This window comes from Denticeps clupeoides, chromosome 9 (assembly GCF_900700375.1).
Source record: "Denticeps clupeoides chromosome 9, fDenClu1.1, whole genome shotgun sequence".
Taxonomy (NCBI): Eukaryota; Metazoa; Chordata; class Actinopteri; order Clupeiformes; family Denticipitidae; genus Denticeps; species Denticeps clupeoides.
Window position 1 is genome coordinate 3,119,510 of NC_041715.1, and position 13,990 is coordinate 3,133,499.

At 49.3% G+C, this 13,990-nt stretch overlaps 1 protein-coding gene across 5 annotated transcripts; it reads left to right on the plus strand.

Annotated features, from left to right (window-relative positions):
• The first annotated feature begins 2,455 nt into the window (after positions 1-2,455).
• Positions 2,456-13,303, plus strand: cspg5b (chondroitin sulfate proteoglycan 5b). 5 transcript variants are annotated; one of them, XM_028990555.1, is made up of 7 exons: positions 2,456-2,725; positions 5,740-6,586; positions 8,046-8,234; positions 8,330-8,483; positions 8,787-8,825; positions 11,287-11,421; positions 12,510-13,303. In XM_028990555.1, the coding sequence occupies exons 1-7, from the start codon at positions 2,662-2,664 to the stop codon at positions 12,774-12,776; spliced, it is 1,695 nt and encodes a 564-aa protein (XP_028846388.1). In that variant the 5' UTR covers positions 2,456-2,661; the 3' UTR covers positions 12,777-13,303. The 5 variants fall into 5 exon arrangements, with proteins under 5 accessions (XP_028846388.1, XP_028846390.1, XP_028846389.1 ...); XM_028990557.1 differs by having other exon boundaries at positions 8,330-8,405; XM_028990559.1 differs by lacking the exon at positions 2,456-2,725 and adding an exon at positions 4,412-4,592.
• Positions 13,304-13,990: the final 687 nt, after the last annotated feature.

The window sequence follows — 13,990 nt, forward strand, 5'->3', positions numbered from 1 at the left end:
ATGGGTGTATATATAAAGTTGTGTGTGTCTATAGGTGTGTATATATGTTTGTTTGTGTGTGTATGGGTGTATATATACTGTAAGGTTGTGTGTGTGTATGGGTGTGTTTATATGTTTGTCTGTTTGTGTGTGTATGGGTGTGTATATTAGTATTTGTGTATGGGTGTGTGTATATGTTTGTTTGAATATAAGGTTGTGTGTGTGTATGGGTGTGTATTTATGTTTGTTTGTTTGTTTGTGTGAATGGGTGTATATATAAGGTTGACTGTATATGTTTGTGTATGTATGGGTGTGTATATAAGTGTGTGTGTGTGTAGGTGTGTATATAAGGTTGTGTGTGTGGGTGTGTATGGGTGTGTATATAAGGTTGTGTGTGTGTGTGTGTGTGGTTGTATATGGGTGTGCTCACCAACTTTCTCCTGCTAAACCCTGACAAGACAGAAGCTCTTGTACTTGGGCCTCAAGCAGCCAGGCATAAACTGGCTGACTACACAATAACCCTGGATAGCCTTTGTATCTCACCGAGTATTGAAGTGAAGGATCTAGGTGTCATCATTGATGCAGGTCTCTCATTCAGTTCGCACGTAGATAATGTCACTAGAATAGCATTCTTTCACCTTAGAAATATTGCGAAAATAAGAAATATAATTTCAATGCATGATGCAGAAAAGTTGGTTCATGCATTTATTACATCAAGGTTAGATTACTGCAATGCATTATTGTCTGGATGCTCTAGTAGGTGCATGAGTAAACTCCAGCTAGTACAGAATGCTGCAGCCAGAGTTCTAACTAGAACCAGGAAATTTGACCACATCACCCCAGTCTTACAATCACTGCACTGGTTACCCATCAAATTTAGGATTGACTACAAAATCCTACTTTTAACCTATAAAGCTCTAAATGGTCTCGCCCCACAGTACCTGAGTCAACTTTTGGTTCCTTACGAACCGCCACGCCCCCTTCGATCAATGGGTGCGGGGTCACTACTGGTACCAAAGGTGCAGAAGGTCACAGCTGGGAGCAGATCCTTCTCCTATAGAGCTCCGCAGTTGTGGAACGGCTTGCCTGTCAGTGTCCGGGACTCAGACACAGTCTCAGTGTTTAAATCCAGAGTCCCCCTGTTAGACACAGACAAAGTTAAATTGACCCTAGTTAGGCTGTCCTAGTTAGGGTACCGGGCCACTGTAGCATCAATATACCACTATAACCACATATTTCAGTATCGGTCGTACAGTGCAACCGTCTGCCGCTGCTTCTGTTTGTTTTTCTCCGAGACACGGAATCAAGCGCCCAGACTACTGGCAGACCCCAGTGAAGAGACCAGCAAATAAATCCTGGTTCCTGACAACTGCTTTACAAGGACAAAACATGAAACAAACCAGAGGGTCACCACAGCCACCACCACCATTACAACTACAGCTTCAGGGATCTTCAAATGGACCAGTAACATCATTGTGGACACGTAATCTAGACCATGACACTAACTACATCCTGGACTTCTCCAACCCTACAACTGTAGGACTTATTATTATATCATATCCAACCCTGCACTGACACCATTTGCAGGCTCACTCTACCCTGGAAGGGGGTCCCTCTCTGTATCACTCCTTCCCAAGGTTTCTTCCTTTCTTTTTTTCTCTCTCCTAGAGTTTTTTTTGTGTGGAGTTTTTGCTTGTGTCCAGAAGGGTCAAGTGTGGGGGGTGTCAACTGTAGGGCCTGTCAAAGCCCATTGAGACGTACTGTATGTGATTTTGGGCTATATAAGAAATAAATGTTGTTGTTGTTGTGTGTATATAAGGTTGTGTGTATATTTTTGGTTGTGTATGGGTGTGTATATAAGGTTGTTTGTGTGTGTGTGTGTGTGTGTGTATGGGTGTGTATATAAGGTTGTGTGTGTATGGGTGTGTATATAAGGTTGTGTGTGTATGGATGTGTATATAAGGTTGTGTGTGTATGGGTGTGTATAGAAGGTTGTGTGTGTGTGTGTGTGTGTGTATGGATGTGTATATAAGGTTGTGTGTGTATGGGTGTGCATATAAGGTTGTGTGTGTATGGATGTGCATATAAGGTTGTGTGTGTATGGATGTGTATATAAGGTTGTGTGTATATGGGTGTGTATAGAAGGTTGTGTGTGTGTGTGTGTATGGATGTGTATATAAGGTTGTGTGTGTATGGATGTGTATATAAAGTTGTGTGTGTATGGATGTGTATATAAGGTTGTGTGTGTATGGATGTGTATATAAGGTTGTGTGTGTATGGATGTGCATATAAGGTTGTGTGTGTATGGATGTGTATATAAGGTTGTGTGTATATGGGTGTGTATAGAAGGTTGTGTGTGTGTGTGTGTGTGTATGGATGTGTATATAAAGTTGTGTGTGTATGGATGTGTATATAAGGTTGTGTGTGTATGGGTGTGTATATAAGTGTGTGTGTGTGTGTGTCGCCGCTCAGTGGTTGTCGGTGTCCCTGCTTGTGAGTGTCTCTGGTGAACATGTCGCGCCGCATGTAGACGCGGGACCGAAGCGGGCGTCAGAAATTCGTCCGATTCCGACCACAGAGCGCCGCCATGGAGCCCCGCCCCCGTCCTCACTAAGCGACCCCGGGCGCACCGAGCGTCACCTGCGTCGTCTTTGTGTTCGCGGGTGCGACACGGTGGCCGGGATGCCGCCGCCGCTGCTGCTGCTGCTGCTGCTGCTGCTGAACGTCGCCGCGCTCTGCGCTCGAGGTGAGGCAACTTTATTCATGACGTTCCTGATAAAAGTAACGATTAATTAACATCGATAAAAAAAAAAGTAACAACACCGCGTAACAGTAACACCGAGGAAGCGCAGAATGGGATTATAACGGTTCATTCCGGTCTGAACCGTGATTGGCCGAGTCGGCGCGACAGACTCCCGACGTTCCACGTCGCTCTGGCTGCTGCGTTGCTCGGCAACCGCGCTTTTAACACGTCTACCTGGAGGAGGGAGAGTTGACGGTCGAAATCGAGAGCTGATGCTGGCTGATGTAAACCAGAGGAAAAAGACCGGGAGGAGCACAGGTGGCACCTCGGTCACACCCGGATTCGAACCGGCAACCTTCCTTAACCGCAAGGCCACCACTGCCCCTATTTCGGGAGTTATTACGGACATTTTTCATAAAATTTCGGTCAAATTAACGTTGATGGTACTATGTGGAGTATATAGATATTTTTCCAATCGTTATTCCCAGCGTCAGGCAGATCAGGCGCAGCAGAATTCCCAGCATGTGGACCCCATCTTGACCCCCTCGTTTTTCCTCCAGACCGACCCTCAGAAATAAGTATACAGGTAGAATAATAAGGCAGGAGCCCGTCCCGAACTCCGACCCCGTCCTCATCACGACTCTGAACTGGGGTGGCAAACATTGTTCTGGTTTTGATCTAAATTTGAACCCCAACGTCAGTATGTTTTGTGGGTTTGTGTCTGTTTCACGTGTCATACTGTAAGAATACCTTGTAAAAAGTGTAAAAGTGTTCATCACTGGCACTGCGGTGATTTGTGTGTGTGTGTGTGTGTGTGTGTGTGTGTGTGGGCGTCGGCCGAGGCAGCATGACCATCTGCGTTTGTGCCCTCGGAACTGCCAGCCTGTCACTAGGCATTAGCCTTGCCACATTGGTGTTGCGCCCTGCCGGCGCGCACTGCATCAGCAGCGTCCCCGCGCCCGTGCCGCGCCCTGCCTGTCCACATTTTTATTTTGCTCGGGACACACACGACTATGAAAAAGCAATACGGACAATTCACACGTTACGTTAACGGCATTTACCAGACGCCCTTATCCAGGGCGACTTACAATCAGTAGTTACAGGGACAGTCCCCCCCCTGGAGACGCTCAGGGTTAAGTGTCTTGCTCAGGGACACAATGGTAGTAAGTGGGATTCGAACCCGGGTCCTCTGGTTCACAGGCGAGTGAGTTACCCGCTAGGCCAGTAACACCCTGTGAACGTTAGAATTTGCGTCTCACGTCTAACGCGCGTCTCCACGTCCTGAGATTAACGGTGTGCCGCCGTTTTGAGGCATTTGAGGGACCCGCAACACCCAAAGACGCACAATGTTGTGAAGATGAGGGTTCGGGGAGAGAAAGAGGAGGCGCGGTGGGACCTGGCAGCGTCCCCCTCCTCAGGCCTGGCGGCTCGGCGGGAGCGTCCGGCCACGCCCTGCATCTCTCCACCATCACCGGTGCCATGGTGGACGATGCCAACTTCTCGCCTGGACACACACACACACACACACACACACACACACACGCGCGCCAGGACTGCGCGTTGAACCGGCCAGAGAGGAGAGAAGGAAAGGGAGCGACCAGGAGGAACTAAGATTAGACTCGGCGAGTTACGTAAGCGAGCAGGTCAGCTCCACCTCACATGGATCTGAAGACCAAGAGAACAGGACACACACACACACACACACACACTCTTCTAATCGGACCGGGAGATGGGATCAGCCGCGGTTTATTTCCACACTTCAGATGTCAGACGTGAAAACGCAAACGAGCGAAGCGCTGACGGTCGTTCCCACCGCGGAGCCGGGGCTGTTCCCTCAGACTTCGGCTGACCTCTGACCTCTGAGGAGCAGGTTTGCTATAGAACGTTCAGACGCAGATGGAATTTTAAAGCAGTGCGATGAAAGGGGCTTCACTCTCCTTTTATCGGGGTGTACCATGGCAACAACACGCACGGCCGGGTCTAGAGCAGCATCTCGCACAGAAAGCGGGGGAACAGAGCGAGAAGAGAGAGAGGGTGTGCGTGTGTGTGTGTGTGTGTGTGTGTGGAAGGCTTTGAAAGCCCAAGCACATTTGTTCCTCCATGGAATTTAAATCACAAATCCTCCATACAATGAAAGTAATTGAATGTAATTACAGGCATTTTTGAGAACCCTGAGTGTGTGTGTGTGTGTGTGTGTGTGAGGGGTGTCAGTGCTGGACGGTTCCATGACTGCATTCAGATTAAAGTAGGACTGACCCAGTTCTAGAAAAAGGTCAAACACACACACACACACACACACACACACACAGCCAAAATAGGTCCATCAAGAATCAACAGAACTTGATCTCCATCTCTCGTAAGTCCACCTGACATCACGTTTAAACGTTGCTCTGGTCTGAAAACAGATACATGGTGGTGTGACCTGAATGTGTGTGTGTGTGTGTGTGTGTGTTTATGGCCAGCCTGTATTAACAAGCACATTAGCTGTGTGTGTGTCCACAGTGTCCGTCAAGTGTTAATCCCAATCCCAGCTCGTGGTCACATTAATAAATCAACACACCTAATCCAGCCATACACACACACACACACACACACACACGAACTCGGATCACTGTACAAGTGGGGGCGAGATGGTATAAATGTTGTCCTTCACAAAAAATATGAATCGTACCTCTGGAAGACACCTGCAAAACGTTATTCATTAACATTTTACATCATTACAGCATTTACCAGACGGCCTTATCCAGAGCGATTTAAAATCAGTAGTTACAGGGACAGTCCCCCCCCTGGAGACACTCAGGGTTAAGTGTCTTGCTCAGGGACACGATGGTAGTAAGTGGGATTTGAACCTGGGTCTTTTGGTTCATAGTGAGTGTGTTACCCACTAGGCTACTACCACCCTACTAACACACACACGTTTATTAAAGCCAGGTCTGTCGCCTGTGTGTTACTGGAAGGGTGTGGAGCGTGGGGAACTTGGAGAACATCGCCTGAACTTCTCATCTTGTCTTTTGTAGGGAGTGTCCTGCATGTCTCTAAAGCCTCCTCAAACTCCTCCTCTTCGGTGAGCTCCTCCCCCAGGAGTGCGTTTCAGGTGACGGATGAGGCCACGCCCTTTCACGAGGATGTCAGAGTCCACTCTCAACACGAGGAGGCGGAGCCTCGCACCGGTATCTATGTGGAGATGGTTGCCGACTCCGTGGAACAGGAGCAACTTCTGGGCCTTCACACAGGTGGGAGCTTGGGGGCGGGGCTTCCTGTTCTGACCAGCCCACGACACAAGCACCGCAGGCCGCTCGACTTTGCAGAGGAGGATGAGGATATGAGTGACGAGGCCTGGGCTTACGGCCAACCAATCAGAGCTGACGGTTCTCTGCTCGAGCCTCTACCCCAAACCAATGGCCAATCAGACGACGACATCATTAACGTAGAGTTCCACGACCACTTACCCACCCAGCTTCCATCGTACTCCCACCCGGAGGAGCAGCAGGGTGGGGACCCCACTTCCTGGACCTTGTCAGATTTTTACGAGTATCTCTCGCCCGACTTCTCGACGACGGAGGTCTACCCCGACGAAGACGACCTGCCCACCGTCTCAGACATGGAGGACGAGAATGGCGCCCTCGTCAGCGCGACAGTCTCCTCCAAACCCCGCGTCTTCGTCTCTGACGCAGACAGCGCATCCAGCGGAGACACCAACGCCGCCGCCGTCGCTCCCTCCGGTGCCCTGGACACGCCCAGTGGCTGTCGCCAAGGTTACGTCCGCAGCAACGGAACCTGCCGGTCACCGTGTGACGTGTTGACAGACTACTGCTACAACGGCGGCCAGTGCTACGAGGTGGAGGGGATCGGCGCGTTCTGCAGGTAAGACGGACACAGTGAAGTGAAGTGAATGTCATTGTGATACACAGCAGCACAGCACACGGTGCACACAGTGAAAATTGTCCTCTGCATTTAACCCATCACCCTGAGTGAGCAGTGGGCAGCCATGACAAGCGCCCGGGGAGCAGTGTGTGGGGACGGTGCTTTGCTCAGTGGCACCTCAGTGGCACCTTGGCAGATCGGGAATCGAACCTGCAACCTTCTGATTACAGGACCGTTTCCTTAACCGCTAGGCCACCACTGCCCCATTTAACCCATCACCCTGAGTGAGCAGTGGGCAGCCATGACAGGCACCCGGGGAGCAGTGTGTGGGGACGGGGCAACCTTCTGACTAATGGGCCGCTTCCTTAACCGCTAGGCCAACACTGCACCAGGACATGGAGGCCTGGTGGCGTCCCTGTCAGGACCCACTTTTATACAGAGAACTTAAAGCAGCAGTGACTCTACAAAAGGAGGCGGTGGCCTTATGGACCCCGAGTCCCTCCACCTCCTTTGCTTGGAGCTGCAGATAATCCTCCTCCTGGCAGCAGGTCAGGGCGGGTCAGAGGGGTTGACGTTATTAACTCCTGGTGTCTGGGGTGAGGGTGGGCGTGGCCACTCAGCAGCCCGAGCCGATCGGAGTGTGCGTGGAGCGTATACTCTACCCATTCATTCGTGTGTGAGGCCATTGGCGTTATTGATGTGCTCCGTGTGTGTGTGAAGTGGGTCAGCAGAACCGCGGGACACAGAGCTGGACACCGAGCAGATTTATTCGGTGTTGCAGTTCGTCCGCTGCCCGTGAACTGCCACGGGATGGAATTATGCCCCGGAGTGAGCGAGGGAGACGAGAGGAGGGGACGGAGACAAAGGAAGAGCTCAGTCTGTTCAAATGTATTGTCTTAGTCCGAGCTCATAATCTCTCTGGGTTTAATCTCTCTCACACACACAGTGTATGTTAATGTCAGTAGTTTAGACAGCTCGGCCTATCAACACACTGATATGATTGTTGTGTCCCCTCACACACACACACACACATACACACAGCAACAGCAGCAGCAGCAACAAGCCACTGAAATCTGAACCTTGCAGAAATCTGTGAAATTAGGATTCAAAAGACAAGAATTCAATTTTCCAAAACAAGCAGGAACAACAACAAATGAAGAGTTTCTCTCTCTCTCTCTCTCTCTCTCTCTCTCTCTCTCTCTCTCTTTCTCTCTCTCACAAATGGAGGGAATGGGAGACGAACAAAGACAATAATGGACAAAGACACCCCCTACTCAATCTCTTTTTCTTCATGCAGATTGGTGTGTGTGTGTGTGTGTGTGTGTGTTTGAGTTTCTATGAATTGTTTTTTTTAATTGAATTATTGAAAGGAGTTTGGAAGTCTGTCTGTGTGTGTGTGTGTGTGTGTGTGTGTGTGTTTCTCTTGTTGTAATGGAGAAGTTTCTCTCCCTCTCTGCAGGTGTAATATGCAGGAGTATCTCTGGAATAAAGGACCTCGCTGTGAGTCGGTTGTCACCGACTTTCAGATTATGTGTTTGGTTGTGGGCGGAGCCTCTTTGGTGCTCCTCCTCCTCTTCATGATCATCGTCTTCTTCGCCAAGCGTCTGCACCTCCTGAAGGCAGAGAACTCCCGTCTGCGCAGACGCAGGTATGAACATGCACACGATACGTCATATATACATATCTTTAGACACACAAAGTGTTATGCATTAACCCCCGTCTTCGTCCCTCTGTCTCCTGCAGTAAGTACCGCCCACATTCGGGGACGCAGCAGGATAACGTATCGGTGTCCACCGTCGCTGAGGGATCACAGGCAAACGTAAGGAGTGTGTCTGACTCCCCGTCTGAACTGAAACATGAGCACACGCTGGCGTATTACGATAACGTAACATGTCAGGTAACTCCTCCTCCTCGTCCTCATCGTCCTCGTCGTCTCCATCGTCTTCTGAGTGAATGAGGGTGACTGGCTGACTTTGATTGTAGCTTTCATCATATGAATTGTCACAAAAGTGATTTATTGGTCAATAAATATCGCGCATCACCCACCTCCACCCAGCCCTCATCTTTTCAGCGTAGAGGAAGCTTCACGCTGCAGGTGTTTAGCTAAAGCCCCGCCCACCCCTTGTAAACGTGAAGGACTCACACATGATGTAGGTGTCTGATGTACGTTGAATCTGACCCTGTCCTGTCCCCATCTCAGAAAACCCTCAGCAGATACACCTGTGAGTCCACCTGGGAGGTAAGAAGTTTCAGCATCTGCTCATATCCCAAGCTGCTCTAGGAACCTGGACCCAGAGCAGCTACTCCACGTTTCTCACCCTCTGTTTAGTTAGTCCCACCTCACATCCGCCTTCACTCACTCATCCACCTGCTGACCAGTCAGACGTCAGGGACATCACCGTTCACCGTTCTGACCTAGAACTACTGCAGAGGGGGGAAGCTACAGGAGATGTAGCAGGTGGGGCGTGGTCACTAACATCACATTCACCAGTGATGGGTTTTATACTGATACAGAAGACCACAAAGTCCCAGGTTCAAACCCCACTTACTACCACTGTGTCGCTGAGCATGACACAGTCTCAAGGGAGACTGTCCCTGTCACCCTAGATAATGTGACAGCGGTCAATCGTGCCTACAGGCTCCTCCCCTTTTTAAACGTTGTTTCTGGGTGTCTGGATATTATTGAACATAGTCAGACGGACCCCATTTCTGCAATAAAGGGCCGTAACCTACATTCTTCCATCATGTTTCCATGGATCCGGCCACCGGAGCGAACTGCCTCTTCCGATCGATCCCAGATCAATACTACACAGGGCAACTCATCGTAACATTCCGTACAGAAACACTGCCTACTGTGTAAATAATGACCCAGAGCAACCTTCACGCTTGCATGAAACTGGACCAATCGATGGCCAGCGGGCCGCTTCCCCCCCGCAGATCTCGCTGTGGCATGTTAAGGGCTGATTTACAGGAAGCAGGATTAGCGCTCGATCTCGGGATTTAACTCGGGGTCATCGGCGCATGTTTCACCTCCATCCTGTCCAAGGGATTTCATGTTTTAGCTTATTCACTTGGTGAAGAGACAGAAGTGCTTCATGTTCCCGGTAACCCTCGAGTTCACAGTCACAAGCCGACCCCGTTTCTGACCTTCCCATATTCTCCCCGCACCACTCCACTGCTGCGTTCCCTCCACCGGGTTCCTGCACCCTCCTCCCTACCTCGGATCATTCATCACTCCTCCATCTCTCCGATCCTCCAGCACTGCTCCACTGGTACCACCATCTCTCATGGTACGAGGAATGCGTTCATCTAGACTCTTCTCTGGCTTGGAGACCAGGTGGTGGAACGAACTTCTACTAGATGTTGGCCTCTTACATAGACTTACATTACTTCTTACATGAACAAAAGGTTTTTAAGCGAATGGTATTAACAGACGGGTTTTAGTGACCAAATAAGGGATGAACATGAAATGATGAACATTTTAAAGCGCTTATGTAAGTTGTTCTGAATATGATCTGTGCATTTAATCTGCGTAAAGCAGCTGCTCCGAAACAGCAGGCTGTTGGCTCAAATTTGCAGTGTTGGGTTGCTGGGTCCTGTGTTAGTTTGATGTGTCAGACATACATTTACATTTACATTTACAGCATTTATCAGACGCCCTTATCCAGAGCGACAGTCAGTAGTTACAGGGACAGTCCCCCCCTGGAGACACTCTGGGTTAAATGTCTTGCTCAGGGACACAATGGTAGTAGGTAGTACCACCATGCACGTCACCACAAAATACGCGTTCGTATTTTACACTTCGAATGCTAATCATGTCCATGACAGGCGTAAAACAATCAGTTCTTCCGGTGTCACTGTGTTGTTTATTTCAACAATTATGCAGTGTGGCTACCTGATTTGGAACGGAAACCCGATTCGAGTCCAACGGTCAGGGTTAGGTTTAGGTGTAGGGTTCAGTTTAGGAGTAAGGTTAGGTTTAGGAGTAGGGTTAGATTTAGGGTTTGGTTTAGGAGTAGGGTTACGCATTCGCAGTACAAATTGGGTCTCAGGTCCGATTTTCATTTTAATTCCGGGTCTGGTTTCTGTGGTCTGCCCCCTAGTGGAGACCTCAAGTATCATGTGTAGAAATGTTGAGTCATAATGCAGCTGTAAATGCAGCATTAACAGCAAGTATATTCCCAGCCTACACAGACACACATAAACTACTCATAATATGCAAATACACACACTACTCACGTAATACACACATTCACTACTCAGAAAATAAAAAACGCACGCTACACTGTTTCAACACTGGATCAACGCCTCCAAACCATATGTGTCCCTGTGTCCCCTGGACCTGCATTTAGGGACTTTCTGTCTGCTGACCATGCATGTGTGTGTGTGTATGTATATATGAGAGGTGTGTATGTGTGTGTGTGTGTATGTGTGTGTGTCTAATTGTCAGACTGCAGCATGATAGGCTGGTAGAAGCCTAGTGGGTAAGACACTAACCTATAAACCAGAAGACCCCAAAAGTCCCAGGTTTAAACCCCACTTACTACCATTGTGTCCCTGAGACACTTAACCCTGAGTGTCTCCAGGGGGGGGGACTGTCCCTGTAACTACTGATTGGAAGTCGCTCTGGATAAGGGCGTCTGATAAATGCTGTAATTGTCAGGCTAATCCTTGCTCTGTGCTCTGTTGTCTGTCCTCAGGACGACCCAGCTAAGGTGGAAAATCCGCTGAAGTCGTCACCCACTAAAGAGGAGGAGTCTCTCAACATCCAGAACTCCTTCACAAGCGCGCAAGACAACAAGGCGGCAGCTGGGGACATGGACCACGTGTCCGAGGTAAACTCACAGCAGAACAACGCCTCCGAGGTAAACTCGCAGCAGATCAACGTCTCCGAAGTGAACTCACAGGACGATGTTGCGTAATCAACATCGGATCACCGAGACACCAAACCCCCGAGCAATGAAGTAGCAGGAGCCAATCACAGCCACAAGAGGGAGCCACCTCCACCCATCTGTCACGTCACGCTCTCTCCTGCTGTCCCGCTGTCTCGCTCACCCCCCTTTGACCTCTGACCTTGGCTGCCGTGTCCCAGTCTGTTGGCATGCAGTGGTGTGACGTCGTTCTGAGGTTGATGATGTACGTGTAGAACGTGGCTGTAGTGCGAGTTTCGGTGTTTGTCCGTGGAAAGTGATGAATATAACTCTGCATCGTCGGTGTGTCCGGAAATCCGGGTCTGTGTGGTCTGCTCTGCTTTCCGCTGTTCCTCGGTCTGTTTTGTACGTTTTTTTTTATGTGGATGAAGCCCTGCGGTAAATAAAAGCAGAATCTGTTTGAAGACCGCGTGTGTTCCTCTGCCGCGCCCGCTCCTGTCCTGCTTTACTCCACCTGTGCTCAGCTCACCACGAGAGCCGCACACCCTACACGAACCCAACACCAGCCGCTAGTCCTGGCCATGTGACCTGCAACAGTGACACTCACTGGTCGTGGGAATCTGAAGATCTCCCGATGAGTATTACTATATTATTAATATATGTCAACATATTTCAGATATAATTAAATTGGTGTAAATGATCATGAACAGCGAAACACAGGTGTCATGCCATGTTCAGATTTTATACACTAGGTAGTAGCCTAGTGGGTAACACACTCTCCTATGAACCAGAAGTCCCAGGTTCAAATCCCACTTACTACCATTGTGTCCCTGAGCAAGACACTTAACCCTGAGTGTCTCCAGGGGGGGACTGTCCCTGTAACTACTGATTGAAAGTCGCTCTGGATAAGGGCGTCTGATAAATGCTGTAAATGTAAATGTTATACTGCCCCCTTGTGGACGAAATATCAATCTACAAACAGAGCAACATGGCGATCAATAATTAAGATGTCCCTAGAAGTGTGTGTTTGTATCTACACTTGTGTTCAACAGGAGGGTGTGACCATCAACCTCGAGCTCCTCCTGCCTAAAGAAGCGAAGCTGCATCCTCAGACCAGCCCCCCGCTGCACTACAACGTCTTCCTGTACAAGTTGCCCAAATCGCCTGTGACGCCCCTCCCCCACGGCCACGCCCGAAACGCCCACCTCTGCTCCAGGAGGGGCTCTGAGCCAGGCTACAGTCCAGTCAGCACCAGGTCCCTCCCGCCGCTGCAGTCCAGAAAGTCCAACCCTCGCCTCGGCAAGGCCTGCACGCCCTGACCCTGCGGCCGACCTCCGACCCGACCTTCACCCCGAGCGACAAACCAGAGGCACAACAACAACAATTCACAAGCAGGATGTCTCAATGGCCTTAACAATCATTACAGATACCATAACCAGACAATCCACCAAACTCAGGTAGCTTGATGCAGAGAGGAGAAACCACCCACACACACACACACACACAGCAGAGTACACCATGAAAAAAGGCCGGTGACAACAGTAGAGGCCTATAGAAGACATAAAGAACTGGAAACACTGAATACAGAAGCACACACACACACACACACACACACACACACAGCAGAGTGCACCATGAAAAAAGGCCGGTGACAACAGTAGAGGCCTATAGAAGACATAAAGAACTGGAAACACTGAATACAGAAGCACACACACACACACACACACACACACACAGCAGAGTGCACCATGAAAAAAGGCCGGTGACAACAGTAGAGGCCTATAGAAGACATAAAGAACTGGAAACACTGAATACAGAAGCACACACACACACACACACACACACAGCAGAGTACACCATGAAAAAAGGCCGGTGACAACAGTAGAGGCCTATAGAAGACATAAAGAACTGGAAACACTGAATACAGAAGCGCACACACACACACACACACACAAGGAAAACAAAAAGCCAAGAAACTGAGAAGCACTGAAGATCTTCAGAACATTGGACTGTGGAAGATTTCTGCTTTATTCTAAACGCGTGCATGCGTGTGTGACCCAGTTCCACTCAGGCAGTGACGAGGAAAAGAGGTTCAACGTTCGAGAGACAGATCGATTCTGGACCGAATTCGGTCGGCCTGTCCCTGCACAGCTGATGGAAGAGCGGGGGTTAAAGTTCATGGGTGTGGAGCACCAGTGCCTGCAGAGTCCCCCTCACTTCCTCCTTCTCCTCCTCACTTCCAGGTGAAGCCTCAGTGCACTGATGGTGTCGACCGAGACTCCATTTTCTTTCCAGAGACCAGTTACGGGACATTTTTCTTCATCCTGATTTCATCACTATTTATTCATTACTTAATAAGATGTGTAGGAATCATGTAATATATAATAATAAATGATTTTTGGATGTTCATCTGTAACATTTTAATTGGCTGGAAGCTGCAGAAGGCTGAGTGAAGTCTTAAGGTCAAAGGTCAGCACCAGCCGTTTATGGACCTGGGCTCCACAAACCTCAACATGAGTGTGTGACGGCACCT

Bases quoted from the DNA above. Each gene is read 5' to 3' on its own strand.
- cspg5b (XM_028990555.1), top strand. From the start codon at position 2,662: ATGCCGCCGCCGCTGCTGCTGCTGCTGCTGCTGCTGCTGAACGTCGCC. The intron at 2,726-5,739 runs GTGAGGCAACTT...TGTCTTTTGTAG, and splicing joins CGCCGCGCTCTGCGCTCGAG to GGAGTGTCCTGCATGTCTCT. The intron at 8,235-8,329 runs GTATGAACATGC...TGTCTCCTGCAG, and splicing joins TCCCGTCTGCGCAGACGCAG to TAAGTACCGCCCACATTCGG.